This window comes from Adelges cooleyi, unplaced genomic scaffold (assembly GCF_023614345.1).
Source record: "Adelges cooleyi isolate 19-005CV unplaced genomic scaffold, UGA_ACOO_1.1 ACOO_flye_CR_arks_rails_tigmint_CR_PRNA_9, whole genome shotgun sequence".
NCBI classification, from domain to species: Eukaryota; Metazoa; Arthropoda; class Insecta; order Hemiptera; family Adelgidae; genus Adelges; species Adelges cooleyi.
In genome coordinates, this window is record NW_026096579.1 from 6,995,616 (window position 1) to 7,016,649 (window position 21,034).

General features: G+C 27.0%; 3 protein-coding genes across 7 annotated transcripts; 2 read left to right on the forward strand and 1 right to left on the reverse strand.

Annotated features, from left to right (window-relative positions):
* Positions 1 to 8,179, reverse strand: LOC126846405 (segment polarity protein dishevelled homolog DVL-3). Its single transcript, XM_050585768.1, has 12 exons — positions 7,573 to 8,179; positions 6,892 to 6,961; positions 4,891 to 4,982; positions 4,465 to 4,775; positions 4,149 to 4,398; positions 3,909 to 4,037; positions 3,634 to 3,761; positions 3,479 to 3,565; positions 3,260 to 3,415; positions 3,024 to 3,194; positions 2,782 to 2,955; positions 1 to 2,269 (listed from the first exon to the last, which is right to left on the reverse strand). Exons 1-12 carry the CDS (start codon positions 7,731 to 7,733, stop codon positions 2,022 to 2,024), a joined length of 1,977 nt encoding a protein of 658 aa, XP_050441725.1. The 5' UTR covers positions 7,734 to 8,179; the 3' UTR covers positions 1 to 2,021.
* A 1,900-nt stretch (positions 8,180 to 10,079) lies between these two features.
* Positions 10,080 to 16,113, forward strand: LOC126846406 (protein angel-like). Of its 5 annotated transcripts, none has more exons than XM_050585771.1 (10): positions 10,080 to 10,272; positions 10,370 to 10,491; positions 10,560 to 10,619; positions 11,785 to 11,948; positions 12,388 to 12,454; positions 13,321 to 13,627; positions 14,075 to 14,366; positions 14,802 to 14,860; positions 14,930 to 15,040; positions 15,732 to 16,113. In XM_050585771.1, exons 2-10 carry the CDS (start codon positions 10,377 to 10,379, stop codon positions 15,862 to 15,864), a joined length of 1,308 nt encoding a protein of 435 aa, XP_050441728.1. In that variant the 5' UTR covers positions 10,080 to 10,272; positions 10,370 to 10,376; the 3' UTR covers positions 15,865 to 16,113. The 5 variants fall into 5 exon arrangements, with proteins under 5 accessions (XP_050441728.1, XP_050441727.1, XP_050441726.1 ...); XM_050585770.1 differs by having other exon boundaries at positions 10,080 to 10,268; XM_050585769.1 differs by having other exon boundaries at positions 10,080 to 10,491; positions 15,732 to 16,112.
* A 1,356-nt stretch (positions 16,114 to 17,469) lies between these two features.
* Positions 17,470 to 20,751, forward strand: LOC126847158 (eukaryotic translation initiation factor 5A). The gene is made up of 5 exons (XM_050587254.1): positions 17,470 to 17,615; positions 17,805 to 17,927; positions 18,947 to 19,114; positions 19,247 to 19,381; positions 19,449 to 20,751. The coding sequence occupies exons 2-5, from the start codon at positions 17,820 to 17,822 to the stop codon at positions 19,518 to 19,520; spliced, it is 483 nt and encodes a 160-aa protein (XP_050443211.1). The 5' UTR covers positions 17,470 to 17,615; positions 17,805 to 17,819; the 3' UTR covers positions 19,521 to 20,751.
* The last annotated feature ends 283 nt before the right edge of the window (positions 20,752 to 21,034 follow it).

The following is a 21,034-nucleotide window of genomic DNA, read 5'->3' on the forward strand; positions in this document are numbered from 1 at the left end:
TACATATATTTATAATATATATTACACTAAACTAAAAATTGTTTACAATAGTCTTGATTTTAGCTAGGTAAGATAACTAATTACAATTATGAATTATATAATAGTAATTACATAGAAATCACGCAGACGATATAAACAATAATTTGGCATGCGACTCATTATTTTCAATTGGGCATCGTTAATAGTCATTAGTACAAAAAAAAATTATACATTTAAAGCATACTACCATTAAACACACGACGTATACATTAATAATTCTTACCCTGTATCAAATAGAACATAAAATGTATTAAAAATGAAAAAAAAACTCATATATAAACAAAATAATAAAGTAAATAACCAAATTTAAAAACCGCGTTTGGATTATGTTATCACAGTCTTATGTCGTTAACAGTAAAAAAAAATATGCGTCAAAAACTTAAATTCTAACAAAATTAAAAATTAAAATATCATTAATATTGATGTTAAAAAAAAAATTAGTAATTAAATATTATTATTATAATTATTCAATATTATAATATAAAATTTGAATTAGCATCATTTTCATTTTGAAGATGATGAATATTTTTATTATAAATGTTACATACAAATATTAAAAAAAAAAAACATTTATTTCTGTTCTTAATAAAATTAATTAGTTTAATTATAATCGACTGACTATAATTGGCACACCAATTCTGTAATCACTTTTTTCTTTGTTTTCTGTTTTGTTTTAATAAATGTAAGTTATAATATTGTCTATAAAGCTGTTATAATATCAAAGTAAATTAACAAAATAATTTATTTACACATAAGAGAGCATGGCAACATGATTGAAATATACATTTATGTAAGCTAATGTTAGAATTAAATAAAACTAAGAAGAACTTGTTCGAATAAAATATATGACAGTTAAAAGAAGAACAAAATGTATTTAAATATTTGGAAAACAATAGCAATCTGCTACGGATGGATTAAAAATAACGCAATGTAAAATTAATGAAAAAAAAAATCAAAAAATTATCAGTAATCAAATAATAAATTTAAACCGACTTAAAAAAGATTTATTTCGAAAGCTTTACAAAAAACAAATATAATACTCAAATAAATGGCATTATTAAATTTTAGTTCAGATTTGTTATTGCCATTAACATTTTACGCTTAACATAACAAGATCAATAAAAATTAAAATTCCCAGTGCAGAAATAATTAGAATTATTGCTTGTACATAAAATCTATTGTTTGTTATAAATTATTAAGTTCAACGATATACATTTAATCTTCACAAATAAAATAATAAAATTATTAATCATACTAGAAAATACTTGTTTTTTTGTTTTATAATAAAATTCAAAGATAATAATCGTAAACAAATGATTTACCTTTTTAAAATGTTTACTTGAATACAAGCAATTAATTGTAAATACATTATCATGTAATTATTAACAATTAAGTCAATAATAAAATACTTAAAAGTGAGATATTGATACAATACAGGATCATTATTTTTGCTCTAAATAATAGTTAGTATTTATTTATATAACTACTCACCCTATTCAACTACATAAATTCACTATAAATAAAAAGTATAATATATTATTTATTTTACTTTTCTAATGAAATAAGTTGTTATTCTTTATCCAGTTAGGTAGTTAAGTATTTTTTTAGTTAAAAATGAACACGTGTAGATCGTATTATAATATTAGCCTAGTAAACAATTATTTTATTAATACTGTTATATTATATCAATATTATTATTACTACTATACCTATTATTTAGTGCATAAATAAATGACGTTTATTAACTTGGGCAAGTTAAAATAATACATTGTTGTATGGTATCTCTGAAACAATTATTTAATGATTACAAAATAGAAAAGCTTCCAACATATTTCTGCACTGAAAAATAATTTAAGATTGATTGAAACAAGAAGGTAAAAAGAGGGTTAGGGAAACCATTGAAATTTAATCCTATTATACAAAAGTTTTAGTATTATAATTATTTTATTTTTTTAATTTACGCTAATTATTACAAAAAATGTTTACATTACATCTACAAAAAACTCACAGGGGTTACCCATTGCCATGCGGAATGACTGTTGGCTTGCAGATAAGTCGGCAGGTACAGTGTTGGGAGGGGCTAACACTTGAGATTTTTCCGAACCGCTAGATTTCTCGACAGTTGATGGAGCACCAATGGGAATTTGTTGAGCAGTGCCGCCACTGTGTTCGCTTATGGCTAAGCCTATCATATTTTGTTTCATGATATCAGATCCAGACCGGCTACCACCTTTAATAGACAAAATAAAAAATAAAACAATAAGTTTACTAAAGTGAGCTGAACAAAACAACATTGAAAAGTTTTTAACAACTTTATAAAACCCTATAGGAAAGCTAACAAGTTTGGTATTCTCAGTTAATGAAACTTGGTCTCCTCAGGTTTACACAGAGCTTAGCATCCCTACGTCGTTGGCAATATATTATACTTAATACAGATCAAAAATTATAGTTTAGTTATAAGCTGTTTTGAAAGTTCTCGCTAAGACAACGAGGATATTAAATAACTTTCACAGTCCAAAGTCTATATTAAAAATAATGTTTTGCCAATTACATCTAGATGTTATTAAAATAAGCCCAAAGCAAATGCAAGCAGGCACTATTTCCTAAACTAAAACAACCAAAAGTGTTAGTCTTGGTCGAAAGTTATGCAAACGTGTTAGTGTTCGTAAAGAGCATCGACACGCTGATGCATATTGACAAACTTTAATTTAATTAGAAACTAAATTTAATTTAATTGCTTACCTGAGCCGCTCTCATCCTTATCGAACAAATAACGAGGTGGTTCCCCAGAATAGTTAAATGGCATTGGAGAAGAATTTGGATGGAACGTCCCTGAATACGGCATATCCCACGCGCCGTGGTTACCAACCCCCGCATTTTCAGTTGACTCGCTATCGATTTTTATTTGTTCCATACCTAGATAAGGTGACATATTGCCATTGAAACACAACCTTACAATCAAGTGATAACAAATATTAACACACCTGCAGACAAAAGATCTCCAAAGACGTAATAACATTGTTCGGAAAAGGTCGTTTTGTTAACTGTATGTTTGATGTAACCAGCTTTGAGCATGTGCGATGCATATTTTCGTGCATCTCGACGATCTTGGAAACCTTCAACGTGGGTCTCGAGCCATTCTACTACATCGACACCTACAAAAAATAAAAATTAATTGATTTAAAATTAATGTTAAAAAAATATTAATAATAAAACAAACCTATAAATGAATTTGGTATAACAATTTTAAGCCACATTCTATCCCTAATCTCTAAACCGGAGTCGAGCCTTGCCATAGCTCTAACAATGCTCAGCATATCAGTAGTACGCACATCTAACTGGAGATCTTTAAAAGTACTAGCTGAAGCGGCATTTACTAAAACAGAGAATAAAAACAATTACACAAATTATCCAAAATATTTCTTTAAACAAGACTCACTTTCAGTTTCGGCCATAGTAGACACAAGAGAAGAACTTGTGGATGTAACCGTTGATACTGACGGTGGACGTAAAGGATAAGTTTCACCTACAACAAAATTGACTTATCAAATAAATAACTTACTAATACTTGAGAAATGAAAATATTAATTGTACCTCTCATTGCTGCAGTATGTGCGACCCATGCACCAGGATCGATAGGTCGAACGGGTTCCGTTCGAGGAATTGTGAAATATGATTTTGGATTTGGATCCCAACATTTTGCCACTACTAGTTTTATTGGTCTGAAAATTAATAATAAAAAGTATTTTACCTAATGATAATTCTTTAACTCCACGTCAAGGCTAATAGATGTTTTATGTAATTAGAATGTTCTGAATATATATTTTACTGACAATACAAAAAACAAAATTTAGTTTAAAATTTATTACCCAGGTGTCTGAACAACATCTCTTAAAACACGTACAGCTTGATCGTTTGACATGTTTTCAAAGTTGATATCGTTAACTTGAAGTATCATATCACCAGGTTCAATTCGCCCGTCCAAAGCAACTGCACCTCTAAAAAATGCATAAAATAAAGTTTACAAATACAAACCATTTATAGTTGTAGGATTAATTATAAAATTAAGTACTATTATATAAGGTAATAGTTATGTAATACTGTTTTACCCTTTCATTATAGAACCAACATAAATGCCTCCGTCCCCGCCATTATTACTTTGTCCGACGATTGATATGCCCAAGAAATTGACAGAATCCATGTTCAATGTAACTGTAATTATGTTCAAAGACATACTAGAGTCGGTGACTGATGAAAATGAAGACGTACGGCACATTCCTCCTGGGCCAGCTGGTCTCTGATGTCTTTTACGTCGTTGTTGTGTTCGACGGCGGCCGCTACCAGCTAAACGTTGCCATTCTAAAACCAAATATTTTTATACATTAATCAATTTTTTATTTCATATAATTAGTTAATTTAACTCACCGCTAGAAACATTGGTGGCGCGACCAGTTGTCGTAGTTATTCGACTTGAAGCATCGTCCTCGTCACTCTCTAAAAAACTCGTAGTTTCTAATTCTGAACTTAACATTGACGATGAACCATAGGGTCTATGTTGTTTGGGGTGACCATTCATTCCCAAACCATTATACTTCAGAAATTTTGGATTTGCTAAACGATGGTGACCATCTCGACCCATATGATGCCCTGGTCGTACCGAACTTGATATTGACGATTCTGTATCCGTACAAGTTCCTATCTCTTCTTGATGTACTCGTAACGATGCTTTGGCAGCTCTAATAAAAATTTTCATTATTATTTAAAATATTCATGATAAAATGTGTTTACTTTTAACAGTGATGATCAGTAATGATACATTTTTTTTAGTTTTATAAATTTAGAATAACTCACTGATTGTCCCCTCCAGTTCGATGAGTGTGGTGACCAGAGTCTGTGCCTTGAGATGTACCATCTGAGATGTTACTTCCCTCAGCTGCGACTAACTGTAAAAAAAATTCAAAAATATTAATATAACATTTACTAAAAACTTTCAACATTTCATAAAAAGTAAAATTTGTTATTCTATGTTGTTACGATGTAAAAACTATTGAAAATATATTTAACCTTCAATCTGTCACGCACTTTTTTGTGTAATGACGTCTATATTAGAGCTGAGAGTTTATTCACCCCACGCAACCGATTGAAGGTTAATATTTTCATCAGTGTCTAAAGTTTGAAAATTACATTGATCCATTTTCAAACTATACTAGTATTCCCATACTTTGAAAAGGTTTAATTAAAGAATACTAAGTACATTTAATTTTAAATATATGATTCAACTACTTAAAATCTAAGTGTGAGCAAAAAAATCTGGACAAAACTCAAGTATAAAAAAAATGTAATTAAATTGTTTGGGCCATAAAATAGACTTGTTCCAAAACGTTAATAAACTATGTAAATTATTAATTTTTTTTAGAAATATGGTAAGGAATGAGTTAATTTCAAATACGAACGAGGATATGAATTATTTTTTTAAAGAGCGAACCAAGAGTTGGAATATGATGGGCACAGGGGAAAAACGGAAGTAGTCACATTATGAAAAAATTTTTTTCAAATATTTTTTTCAATTTAAGCCATTAATTCTTTTTATTTATGTCAATAGATTGTTTAAATAAATACATTTTTTATTAGAATAGCATTTTATGTTTTTTTTTGTTCTTATGTAAAGGGAGAGGAATTCACCACCAACTTTGTTTTTGCAATACTCTAAAATTTTCAAAATTTGACTACTACTGTTTTTCCTCTGTGCCCTTCATATATTAAGGGCTGCTTGATTACACTAATTCTATATCTAAATGAAATTACATTAAATAATAAAACATTTATGACTACAAATTTGTTTATACAATTTCAAAATACATATTAACTGTTTAAACTATATGGAAAAGTAAAAACAAGTTACATACATTTCCATATAAAACACAAATAGTTGTCCAATTATTAGACTGGTTGTTGGGTAGTTAACCTTACCATATGTAATCAAACTGGAAAATTTTCACTTTATAACAAAAAAATAAAATATACATTCATAGGTACATTTCTTTCAAGTGAATTCATTAAAGAATAAAGAAAGTATAACTATAAGTTCATTATTAGGCCAATTAAAATTAAAAATCTATACATTTTTCGACTTTTCAAAACCACAATATTTTTTTAACATTTCAAATACTATAAAAGTGAGTATGTAGCAAACAATGAACTTAATGCATGCATATATGACTGAAAAATATTCTACAACTACTTCTTAGAATATTTGCATATGACTATGATAATTACCAGCACTATTATTCAACCATGTACAAGTATTGAAATGTTTACACATTTTAAGAAAAAAATAAATTTTAATTTGGACCAAAAAACAAAATTTAATTTTTTCCAAGCGACGTTAATGAGCAAAAAACTGAAAGTATAAGACCCTTAAGGCCACGGTCACGGTTCAAAGTCAGGGGCAAGTGAAGAACATCTGTCAAAAAACTTATAGAATTTAATCTTTAGATTAAATAAAATGATGAGACTTTTATCCAATTGGTTTTATTTTTACAGAGATTTTTAACTTTAAAATATACGATTTTGCTTTAATGGGGCGTAATATGTTCACTAATGCAGCATGGTCGGCAAATTTGGGCCACTTGGGTGCTGCATTTTAGCTCATATCTACCTTTTAATTACTATTTTTTTTTTACTGAATATTCATTTTTAAACATTTTTTTATCATAATTTGATTAGGTATAAAACTTAAGCAAAAAATACTGCTTCTTAATTTGCGTTAGTGTTAAAATAAAAATTATAGTTTAAGCAGACAATTAAAAAAACTACCAAAAGATATTGAATTTTTGCTTAAAATCTACTCACCCATGAAACGACACGGCCATTGAAACATGGTAATGGAGAATCGTCTTCTACAATTTCCTCTTTAACAACTCTGAAATATTAAAATAATAGAATTTTAATACTATTTAATAATACATAAATATTCTTATAAACATCATTAAAATATTGTTTTTTCTCTTAACAAATAATATTAACTATACATATTATAACAAGAATGTTGTTAGGTAAAATTGTATGCAACCAACTAGATAAAGCAATTTGCGTAAATCAAACAATTTTGATATAATAAATTTGATGTCAGACTTAACAGAATGGCTACAAACTACAAACAACATAATTTTTTAAACACTATAAGATTGTATTAGAGACTGATAGGCATTTTATCGCAGACTAGTTATTTTGTCTTATCGCTACCCTCGATTGTTAATAATATATTTCCAATTGATACTGTATACATTATATAAAATTTAATTTTTCTTTTACACAACAGTTTGATTAACCTATTCTGTCTCGTCTGTTATGGCAATATTCATACGACGTGTTACATAATCTTATGAGTTAACATTTTAGTAACGTCTAACAAACAACTGCTAGTTTTTCGTTACTAAATTGGGTGAACATCTATGATTCGAGTTCAAAAACAAATAATGAAGTATTATAGTCAAAATATTGCTATGTTGACATAATATTCTTATCACTAACCCAAAGTCGTCGTCCATGGACTTGAAGAAAAACTTGTAGTTTGGTCGATTGAGTACATTCTTGAAATCAGCCAATGTAACTTTGTCGGCAGCGATTGGCAATTTCACCAAATACGGTGTATCCTCGTCATCGATGTGATATATCACTTTGGTCTCCTCCATTGTACTACGGATGTTCTTTAAACAAGACACTCGTTATCTCTGCAATACACGACGACGGCAAGACGCAAAACAATCGTTTTGATGATCATTTCACGGACACATTTATGTCGAACGTTTAGATTCACAGCACTTTCCCATGTTTCGGTTAGCACGTACGTTCCCTCGATACCGATATTCGACAATAATTTACACGAACGAAATCACATTAACACAAGAACCGCACTGAAGTCTGAACACATAAATAATCTTTGGAGCATACAGTAAGTAAACTCTCCCCGCTTGCCGTCACCACTACTCTGTATTTGGTAGTCTCCGACCTCCGTGTTCATGGTACAGGTTCGCGAGTCACCGATAGGATGAATTGATTAGCCCGGAATAATCGGTGAATGGACGCCATATTGGGTTTAGACCAAGTACAATAGTTCATCGTTCGCGGTTAACACTTTACTGATATGGCTTATCAAATTATACGTCATAAAACTAATTTTTTAAAAGGTAAAAACTCGAATATACAATAATATACAATGCCTACTTGTGCTTCTTCGTAATAAATTATATTACATAGGAGTACATATTATACATTATACAATTTATACATACGCATAAGTTTAACATCTAAAAAAATAACATTTCAATATAAATGTATATTTAATTAACTTTTTTAAAAGAAGTACGAATGAAAAATCAAAACGAAAATAATGAATGTTTACAGTGGTTGCACGTCGGCATTTTATGTTTTAAATGTACAAAATGAATGAACACGTGTTAATTTTGTACATAACTGTCGAGATAATAATAATAGTATAAAATATGCTGAGTTTTAAAATAAAAAAAATATGCTATAAAAAATGATTTCTTGGATATGGAGCTGATAAAAACTTAACAAAATAAATTGCCTATACAGTACTCCGTAATAAATAAGGGGCATAAGATATAACGTCCTCCTAAGACTAAACTGGAGTAAAACAATTTGCTTTTTAATACATATTAATGCTCGTGGCCTGTAAATAAATTTTGTTAAATCTGAAAAAAAATTGCTTTTATAATACTGTATTATAGAAATTAAATGCTGTGCTATAATGTGTAATTACAAAAGCCATTATTAAAATAAAAAAATTAAATGCCCGTACAAAGAAAGAAATACAAGGAGCGCTGTTGAAACGATTAACCGAAAAATGGTTTGTTTAGTGCTTCGACTACTTACTTTATAAAATCATAATATTGTATACTCATACAAAAATATGACGGTTATTTTTAGCTGCCATATTTGTCGATGAAAAGCGGGGTTATTTTCCTAAAAAAAAAAACACTCGTATTATTATCAAATAATCGGTCAACTAAGGGTTACAGGGAAAAAATTGTGTTTTTTCGTTGTACATATAAAGTATTCAGTAGACAAATATCGAACAGATTTTTTACGATCATTTATTTATGAACACGGAAATGTTTGACAAACTCAAATTGTAAGAATTAAAAATGTGATATAAATCATAAAATGTTGTGTTGTGTATAAAATTGTACGACGTACGTATCTATTTTATATCAAATGCTTATTACCCGAAATAGTGGACCCGCTTTTTAACAAACGCAATTTGATAAGTGATATAAGGGAGCCGTATTACATTATAGAAGCTCAAAGAGAAGAAAAAGAAAATAAACTTTAAAAAATAATAAATAAGAGGAAAAGAGTACAATGTAGAGTGTCGATTTCCTTAAAATATTTATTAACCTTATAGTATTTGAAATGAAGACATTAATTTTTGAAAAAAACAATTTTATTTATATTTTGTTATAACATGTAAATTGTTGTTAGATTATTTCTTATAGAATTCATACTTCGAATTCTACTAGATTTCAGTCTAGGGTTGTAACTTAAATTCGAGTAGAAAAAAAATTATTCCGCCCTTTTTACAGAAAAAGGATAAATTATATTATTATGTTTTTTGGTTTTGAGTTTTGACTGTATAAATGATTTCCCAAACAAACGTTGAACTAATACGACTATTTGTATCGCAATCAATTGCATAGCAGTCAAATCTAATTATTAATTGTATTCCTAATAACTTATAAACAATCGATTCGCAATTGAATTCTTTGGAACCAAATAGTCGATTGATATATAGAGTATATGTGTATCGGTAAAGATATAATAAAATGATAATAATTTTCAAGGTTTATAATCTATAAACGGTAAACCTTGAATAATTTTGACCTAATAGATCGGTCATAAACATAGATCTATAAATATCTATAGTCATTATCATTAACCGTATCACAATTCACAAATAATAATAATAATTAACAATTAGTATCTAATAATGACATCAGAATCCAGGATAAAAAAAAAAGATGCACACAGCTTAAAAGCCACGTGACCTCCTTTTTTTCGGTCCATTATATCCTTTATATTATTGTTTTAATCAGTTTCATATGTTATCAGTTATCATGTGAGTCGGGTTTTATCAACAACACACAGCGTACTTGCACGAAATCAAGGATTTTTGAATAAATTAACATTTTAAATAATCGACGATAGTACGTAATTTATACTTTATTAGTAAAAAAAATATCCTAATTGTACTTACAAATAAAATTGTGTTAAAAAAAAATAAACGTATCGACAATTTTTTTTTTAGTTCTTCTATGTTTATATTGTTATTTTTATGTATCTCGCCAGAACATTTAATAAGATATGTCTACTTGCTCATACACGTCCAATCGCTAATATTACATTTGGCCAGTCCAAGTCAATCATGCAGTAAGTGTTATACATGTTTTTAACAGAAATCTACAATTTCTCAAAATTCAGGAATGCTTCATTTTCAGGCTTCAACTTGAAAAATTATCTCAACCGCATTAGACCTCTAGTACATTGTGATAACAAACGTGAGTTGTATATATTTCAAATTTAGTACTCGGATAGGGCGGATAGGGCTATTGTAGTATGTTCCCAGTAACTTGTTTTAAAAATCTCAAAAACTTACTGTTCCCTTCCCACAATATCCATTTCAATTCAAAAGTAAATAAGGAAAGCATTGTTTAACGTTAAATACCATTATTATTTATAATTTTTTTAACAAAATTAAATACAATCGGTCTATAAACAGCCCACATAAATTACTACTTAAAAGAATCTGCGATGATTAGGCAAAAGACAGAAGAAAAAAGATTAAATACACATGAACTTAACAACAGCACCTATAATCATTTAATATTTACAACTCTATCTGTTTGTCTCTTTATTTATTTTTTAATTGAAATTTCAACCGTTAATAGTAAAGTTATGACATAACTTTATCATAATATTTATAAAAATTAAATAATTCATTATTTTATTTAATATTTTAGCTTTATTTCCTTTCCTTCATAACAATATCAATTTTTTCTTTTTACAGTCTAAAAATTAAATTGTAAGAGGGTTCTAATTTTTAATAAGATTACAATGAAAAAAAAAGATCCTATCATAATTTACTTTTTATTGATAGAAACCCATAACAATTGTTAGAACCAATACTCAATTATAATTAAAAATTTTTAAAATACTATTTTATTCTAATAAATGTGTATATTAATTGACTAGTATTTGTATAATTTTATTTTATTGTTGTAAATACACATTCTTTAGATATTGTTGATGGTCTCCGATTAGTGTTCTCAACAGAGATGCCTAACTTGTAGTTTTATAATGTGAATGTCATTCATGAAATAGGACGGCTTGGGTATCTATATTTCTTATGTAAATCTTTCAAAAGAGGAGGACATGTGCCCCAGTGGGTAAGCCATTAGTATTTAGATCACAGAATAGATTAAACAGGCTATTCTGTGATAAGAGTACACTAACGCTAATTAGGAACTCGGTCTTGGGCGGCTTTCGATATTTACAGGATGGAAAATCATTGAAAAAAGAACTCCTCTCAGAGGCTAGACTAACCATCTTGTAGAATGTAGATGAATATGAACAGAGTAACTCCGAGGACTTTCCAGTGGACCTATCCGCCTTTGGCTTTGTATTAGTATAATTGAATATTAATTTAGAGTTAAATATTTTTAGCAAGAAGTAATTCATATGATTTTAGTTTGCTATCATATAACATTTTGGCTCAAAACTTACTAGAAAAGAATTCCTTTTTATATGATTGGTCAGATTTACGTGTATTGAACTGGGAGTACAGAAGGAAACTTTTGTTGGATGAAATTAGAAAGTATAATGCTGATGTAAGTACAAAACTAAAGTTTTTTTTTAATTTTACTTTGTGGTTAAAATTATTCTTAAAGTTTATACTATTAAAAACATGATATTAAATAACCAATCAGCTCTACAACAATAAAATGATACGTGCTATTATTGGGACAATTTCGGAAGAGAGTAGATATTGATAGGATGTTAAAGGGAATATTATCTAAAATTTAAATGTAAAATTGAACAAAAAAAAACTATTCTAATTCATAGAACTAAAAAAAAAAATGATTGGATGCTTTTAGATGGCCATTAAAGTATTAAACAATTGATTCGTGTTGACTTTCTTAACATTTTTATTAACCAATCAACGAAAGTATATTTGATTACAATGGTTTTTTGTCGTTGATGGGTTAATGATTTAATTTTTTTTTACTTTAATTTACTTTAATTTTAATTTGAGATATTTGTTTTTAGATAATATGTTTTCAAGAAGTTCAAGAAACACATTTAAATTGGTTTTTCAGAAACTTATCTGATATAGGTAAATTATTTACTAGCATATTTCATAAATAGTTACAAATTATTACGTAAAGTAATAAGTTTGTTTCCACATGGAAAAAATTTAACTTATCAGTTTTGTCATTACAGATGCAACTGTATTAATTTTTAAGGCAAAAAAACAAAACTTGTTACTTTTTGTAAGCAAATGAAATATAATAGTTTTTGTAAAAGCCAGATTTTAATTAGGTGATTAAAACTACAAAATTGTAGGGGGAAACTCCTGTTTGAACTTAATTATACATGTTACATATTACTTACTTAAATTGCTTTGTTTAGTTCTTCCTCTGCAAAGATACTATTTGTTTGTCCTATTGTTATTTAAAAATTTTTATTTTACCTCAGTGTAAGTTGTCTCCAACTTCTATTTTTTACACTCAGTTTTATATTAAAAAAATGTAATTCTATTTTTCTTATTTTTAATTTCTAGACAGGTCTACTTTTTTGTTTTATTTCTGGTTTGTAATGTTAGCTGCCTCAGTCAAGTATGGTTTTTACAATTATTCCAATACAGTTTTAATACATTTTATATGTATATATATATAACAATGGAATGTCTTGTGTTACTTTGCTGCCTAATATACTTGACTGGTGGCGATAGATATTTTATAAAAATAACATATATTAAAAAAAATTGTCTTTATTTCTCTTATATTAAATGATCATATTGAAAATTATAGATAAAAAGGGAATAAATATGTAGGAGAATGTGGTTTGCCATGTCATATTCACAGTTTACAAAAATAATTAAATAAAATTGTAAGGTGAAGCAAAGATTTATGCTTCAGACATTAAACTTTATTTTAACATTTTTAATTCTAATTATTAATTAAATTTATATACTTCTAGGTTACAATGGTGTGTATAAAAAACGCACTCATGGCCACCAAGATGGTTGTGCTATTTATTACAAAAATGATAAGTTTGTACTTAAAGAAAAAGTAACTGTTGAGTACAATCAACCTGGTATTAGTGTATTAGATCGTGATAATGTGGGTATTGTCCTGAGGTTATCACCACGTCAAAATGAACATGAAAATGTAATTGTATCAACAACACATATACTTTATAACAAAAAACGACACGATGTCAAGTTAGCACAGGTGCACTTGCTTCTGGCTGAAATTGAAAGAGTAGCTTACAAAGGACATGATAAGTAATTTCACTACTTTATCAGTTGATGTTAAAACTAATATTGCGGCTTCCGGAAAACAATGACGTAACTGCAACTAGTCAAATTATACAAGAGAGTAAACTGAAAAAATACCTTTCTTAACAATTTTATATGTACAAAAAAAAAAAAACACTGGAAAATTCTGACAAATTAACTAATTACTTATCCACAATTTTACGTATGGACTTTACAAATTTATTGTTACTAATTTCAAAACCGTGAAAAACCAATTTCCAAAAAAAAAAAAATGGGTCGTTGTTCTTTTGGAAGCGACGATATGGTGTTTGTTCATTAACAATACTAGTTATCAGTTTTTCAATGTTATATTTAAATTTAAAAAAATATAGCTTTTCAATATAACCGTTTTCAATTCATTAAGGTTTTTTTTACTTATTTTATAATTATTATTATTTTTTTTTTTTTATATAGGGACGATGACCGTGTTATTCCTTTATACCATCCGATTGTGTTGACTGGCGATTTCAATTTAGAACCTAACACTGCTGTTTATGATTTCTTAATTAATGGTGCTCTAAACTATAGTGAATTACAAAAACCAACATTATGGCCTCAAACCAATGTGAGTGGAAGGCAAGAAATGGGAAATGAACTCATCCCACAATGTTTGGGCATAACTGAACATAGTCAGCATACAAATATTTTAGAATTAAGATCATCGAATAATCATAAGCGACAGACGAATGATAGTTTATATTCAAAGGTAATTTATTACTGTACCTTAAATAATTTTCAAATATAATTTCTTTAACGTTGAGCCATGTATTGAATTTTGTACAAAAATCTTTAAGATTTCATAATACTTGTTCTTTGTATTGGTTTCATTATAAGTTATCATAAATCAAATTTTACTAATAAATTATTTTAATCTTAATTTTTGTTTTTAACTCAATAAGTATAATTTATGTAGTAATATTATAACGAATATCATAATTTATTATATTTTTGTAGTTCATTATATTTATAGTATTTTTGACTAATTTTATTTTATACAAATGATAATTACATGCTTTTTTTTAACTTTATTTTTACAATATATTTTTTTTGCAAATGTTTAATTTGTGATTGAAGTTTTTATAAGGATTTTAGAGAATACTAATTTTTTGAAATTATGTTTAATATTGTAATTTTTTTTTAGTTATATCACAGTGAAAGAAAAAATGATAAATCCTTGGCTGATTCTTATTCAAAATATGGGTAGGTATATTTTAGAATAACTCCTTTTTTTAGATATTCATATTTTGTCTAATTTAAATTGATTTTCAGGCAATGTACCGGTAATTTGTATCACAACTTAAAGTTTGCATCTGTATATAATGATTCAAGTTGTTCTACTTTTCACGATCAATGGGTCATTGTAGACTATATATTTTACACGTAATAATTTATACTTATATATACATATAACATAATATTTAAACTAACATATGCATATTTTTTTCCAAATTATTAAAATGATTTATGAGTAGAAAATAGACCCTCAAAGAGTTTACTAAATATTGTAATATTTAATTATTATAAGTCATAAACTTTATAGTAGCCCTGTAGACTTTTTGGTCATTACATTTTTATTTTTTAAACAAATATACAAAGGAATGTATAGGACTAGTAATGATGATCAAATTAAGTTGTGTACCTATATTTCAAATATTATTAGAATAATCTGATATAGAACTCAAAATAATTATGGTAAAAATCTATTACATTTTTTTGCTTAAGATTTAATTATAAATAATTGTTTTATTTGTTGTTTGGTCTAAAAAGTAAATTTCTTATTGAAATAATTGTAAATAGGCAAAACATCATATAATATCATCCTTATTATATAAGTAGTATTTAGTTAAGAACTTTAGAAAATTAAGTTTTGTAACAAGTAAGATTATAAATTATTATTTTGCTTTTTAAAAAGTTATGAGGTTAAGATTTATACAATTTTGATTTATCTTTTACACTGTTATTCACTCTGAGGCGTTAGTTTTTCTATGATCAAAATTTACCATTTTCACATGTAAATATAACTATTGTTGTATATTATTATTTGATTGAAACTTATAATTTATGATTTCAGACACACAAGTTTAAAATTAAAAACTTACCAGAAGCTTCCAAATGTAGACGAATGTAAAGGATTACCACCAATGCCAAATAAACTTTGTCCGTCTGACCATTTACCATTATATGCTGTGTTTACTTTTAAATAATTTCAACATGTTATGAACTAAAAATGTATTATTTTAATTTAATTTACAGAAGGAACCTATTTTTACATAGTATATTACACTATTAAATGTTTGATTAAAAAAAAAAACATCTAATATATTCTAATTATTTTTGTGATAATATTGTTGTTAAAATGTTTTAAATTGTAACCCTAATGGAAATTAAATATTTCATAAGATTGTAATTTTCAGAATGAGTGTTTAAAGTGTTATCTTCTGCTAAATTTAATAAATTAATAAGTCCCATCCTGTAATTATTTTCATGTATACTTTATATTGTTTTTTTATATATGAATCTATGAAAGTTCAATTATTGAAACATTAGTGTCAAAAACTAAACAAATTGAAGTTGTACTGTATTTTGATTGCTTAAAAAAGGACTTAAAACATGGTGACTCTACGTAGTGTTGTATTGAAATTTTAAAAATATCTTGTCTTCATAGTCCATTCATTTATATATTATATAATATTTGGTCGCACTATACAAGACATTTTCATAAGAATAACTATTTTTTTTTTCAAATTATAGTTATTGGAACATTAATAATTTTTTGTGTAGTTATTAATCTCTACATCAGGTACAAAATGTATAAATGTATACATTTTTCTTTATTAAAAAGCAAAATATGATAAATCTAGCTCAACGAGCAGGATAGTCTCATTAAATAACCTATAATTATATAATACTTTTAAAAAATAACAAGAAAAAAAATGGATGTTTTTGTATTTATAGGCCAAAAAATTATGATCTTTTATTACCTACATTTTTTAAGTCTTATGTAAATATGTCTATTTAAGATAATTACTACCTGGTAAAAAATGCTAATTAATTGTTGAGTAGGTAGTTATTAATATATTTTTTTTTCAACAAATTTAACAGGTTTTGTTTCAAACCTGTCCTAAGATTAACAACCACATACTTACAAATAATAATGTACGTTAATTTTTTAAGAAACATACTTTTTTCCTACTCGATTTTGACAACATACTTTTAATTTAGTAATAACTGACAAAACAAATATTTGGACTTTGATCATTCATCTGTAGAGATTAAATGTTGTGTTTACAATAAATATATGTTATATAAAATTATTGCAATACAATTAATTATATTACATAAAAAATTGCCCAATTATATATTTTAAAAACATATGATTCTACCCCTCAGTTAAGTTATTGATCATCTCGTCGTCATTTATAAAAAAAAAATTGTTTTTTTAAATTTAATATTGAGTGAATTACAATGATTAAAATATTACTATTTGTCATTTTTCCGGCTATCTAATAATTCAAAGTACATTATCGTACAGCTGAGGTCATTCAAATATGTAGAAATCTCTGAAGTCTGATTAAGTTGACAAAAATTACAGTATCGGCCCACAAAGACATGGAAATTGATAATAATGATAGTTAGGAAATGTTTGCATTTCAATTTTTTTTTTCATTTCAATTTTTTTAATAAAAAAAATAGTTTTTTGGCGTTTAGGGTTTTTTCTTCCATGATGTCTCATTGTTGACCACCAGGTGGTGGTAATCACATCAAAAAAGCGCCGACTTATCGTCCATCTCTTTTTTATTGTGCTGTTGTGTCGCCCTAAAGGCTGGAATTTTTTTTTTTTTGAAATTCGTTAGAACTGTACTGCCTTAATTATTGTTTAAGTTATTTCAAACTTATATTTAACATATTATTATAGAAGTAGTATAGTTCGTTTTGTTATCATTCTGTTGACGAAGTAAGTAGTTCAGCGTTTTTTCTAACACGTCGACGCGTCGAAACAAACTGTTAAATTGTCTCGAATACCTCACGAGGTTTTCTAGGTTATTTTCTGTTAACACGATGTCAGCGACACAACTTACTGTTGAATAATTATTTTGAACAAATTGTTAACTTTTTAGTTTTTACGTTTATTTTATTATTATAGTTTTGTTTTGAAAAAATGGCTGACATCGAAGATACTCACTTTGATACTGGAGACTCTGGCGCGTCTACAACGTACCCCATGCAATGTTCGGCTCTGCGAAAGAACGGTTTCGTCATGTTGAAAGTAATAATAAAATTAATTTAAGTATTTAGTAAAACAAATTAGTCGCAATCAAGTATACCTGCTACATAGTTGAATTATGGAAATCAATTTTGAACAATGCTATGGATTCGTGACATGTTTTTGTACACTGTTCATATCAACTCGTAACAATAGGCATTTAATTAGCTGAGTAATTCTTACATGAGTATAACTTGATATTTGTATAAACGTATTTTTTGTTTGATCTAATGTTTTAACAATGGGTAAATCCTATCTGAGCTCTTTTTTTTGTTATAAAATGCACTAATTCATTGCCGATTAGATGTTGATTGTTATCATTACCAAAATCTAAATTTTGTGTTCATTACACTGATTAGAATCTGCAATTAAAATCCTTGACATATTCTAAAGTTATGGCTACCTTAACGACAGTTTTGCCCTCACATTTTGTGGTAGTAGTTTTTTTAACTCTCTTGAAAACCGATAACAATTTGCTTATGTTCGTTTGGTAGATGGTAAATTAATTGCTAAACTAATCACACTCGACAGTTAGTCAACCATTGAATCCCTCTTTTTTTAATATTATACAAAATATTTCCTAATTTTAGTTCCGTAGCTTGCATAACCTGATACCCTATGAAACAAGTATAATAATTGATTCCGGTTATAAAGCTAAAATGGACTAGAGTTAGGTTAATTTATGTAGCATATCATAATATCAATTTCTTGAGGTCAATAAATTTTTACTTTTATTTACTTGTATGGCAGGTCGACACATTTTTCGTTGAAAAGTTAAAAATTTCTTGTTAAAATTCATCGCCAGTGCTTTTATAATTTTGTTACACATTAGATAAGTTTTTGGTTTATGTTGGACTCAAAAGTTGATTTTTGAAGTATCGGCCTTATATTATAAATTACAAGAATAACGTTCCACCATATTATAATAAATTAAGTAATCTGTCTTATTTATAATAAGTTATTTTGTTGTAAAAATGTACTGTCTTTAACTTTGTTGTTATATCATGAGTATTATTTTTTAGGCCCGCCCTTGTAAAATTGTGGATATGTCTACTTCTAAGACTGGTAAGCACGGCCACGCTAAGGTTCATTTAGTTGGCTTAGACATATTTTCTGGCAAGAAGTATGAAGATATTTGTCCTTCAACTCACAATATGGACGTTCCCCATGTCAAGCGTGAAGATTATCAGGTAATTTATTAAAAAAATAGAAAAATCTGTTTACTTAATGATTTACTAAACAAGTTGAAATAGTAAAAATGTGAAATGTTTGTGTAGTATGTATCTATGCTATGTATGTAAATAAAAAATTGAATTTTTTAGTTAACTGACATATCAGATGATGGTTTCTTGAGTTTGATGTCTGACAACGGTGAGTTGCGTGAAGATTTGAAGGTCCCAGACAGTGAGCTTGGCCTACAATTAAAAACCGACTTCGATCTTGGAAAAGAGCTTTTGGTGGGTACACGTTTTTTAAATTAAGTAATAAAATTGCAAAATTAAAACATTGACGTTAAATTTTCAGTGTACTGTATTGAAGTCTTGCGGTGAAGAGGTTGTGATTGCCATTAAAACAAACACAGCTTTAGACAAATAATAATAACAAACGACTTAATAAGTTGAACGAGTTAAAACATTTCTTTTTTTTTTTTTTATACTAAGTGGCTAAAACATTTTCAAAATCTTCTTTTTAATTATTATTATTATTAATAAAACTTAGAATATGATAAATTACTTGTAAACTGTTATTAATTACACTGTATAATAATCTACCGACCTTCAATATATTTAAATTTCTATTTAAATATTATGATGGTAGCTATATTAAAAAATAAATCATTGTTTTTAATTTTTATAAGTTATAAATAAAAGCTATGGGTTTAACCAGATTTTGAAATATATGCAGCCAGTCACAAATATTATAAAAAAAAGTGGAGTTTCTTTTGGACTTTTTTTATACCTTTTCCAGATCTACAGTAATACAAATAAAAAAAATAGTATGACACCATATAAAATATTTTTCATCATATGTATAATTTAAGATTTATTTTATAATAACCTACTGCTCATACCATAATATATAACATTTTTGCCGATATTAACTCTTATGTATGTTAAGATAAAATTGTTAAATGTATATTACCTATTAATATAAGTTTTGATAGTGTACCACTTACGTCACCTTGTTTTGATACTTTCTAAATTTTCTAATTTTATTCTCTCGTACAGATGTAGTTTTCATTTTAAAATTAAAAATTAAAATTGTATACAAGTATAATTTATAAAATTGTGAAAACTACTCTGTAATTATAAATTGAGTTTGGTTTAAAATGTATATTAATTATAGTTAATTGTGGAGGACTTCTATCTGAAATGTTTTTAATTTCAGTTTTTTTTTCTATTGTAGATTAATGTCAATGGCATTTGATAATTTTGATTTGTAAGAAGTAATCGGATAAATTATTAAATTAGCTTAATACTTAAATTAAGAAATATTTCCATCTGCTAATTAAAACATATTTTAAAGATTTAACTGTTTGAAAATGTCTTAATGTGTATTCGGACTAAAAAGGATAATCATAATAACTATTCGTAAATTTTATACTTAGGGTTTTAATTTTTTTTCTCGTGCAATAGCTTGTGAAAATTTGTTAAACATATTGCTGATGGACTTAATATTATTAAATTTTGTGTCCATTAACTTAGCTTGGATATTGATCATCTCTATCAGTGTTTGTTGTAGCACTGGTATTTAAATAATTTGGTCAGTTTCAAATATTTTTTTAAATACTTCATTTACAAGTATTTAATAAACTATTTTAATTCAATTTTTTTTTTTTTTTTTGTATTGAATACAAACGACATAATTCCTTAATAGCCTAGGTATACACTGTTTTTTCGCTTCGGCCTTAAATATTTAAATGCAACTAGAATTTATGTATAAATAAATCAAGCCTTATGTGTATTTAACCCAATATTTGTAAATCAAATGACTTATATAATTAATTTTGGAAACGAGTCATGAAAGAAAACCACAATGAAAGCAATATGTATAATATATATATGTTTATATAACTGCTAGTATTGGGTTTGCCTCAATAAAATAACCGA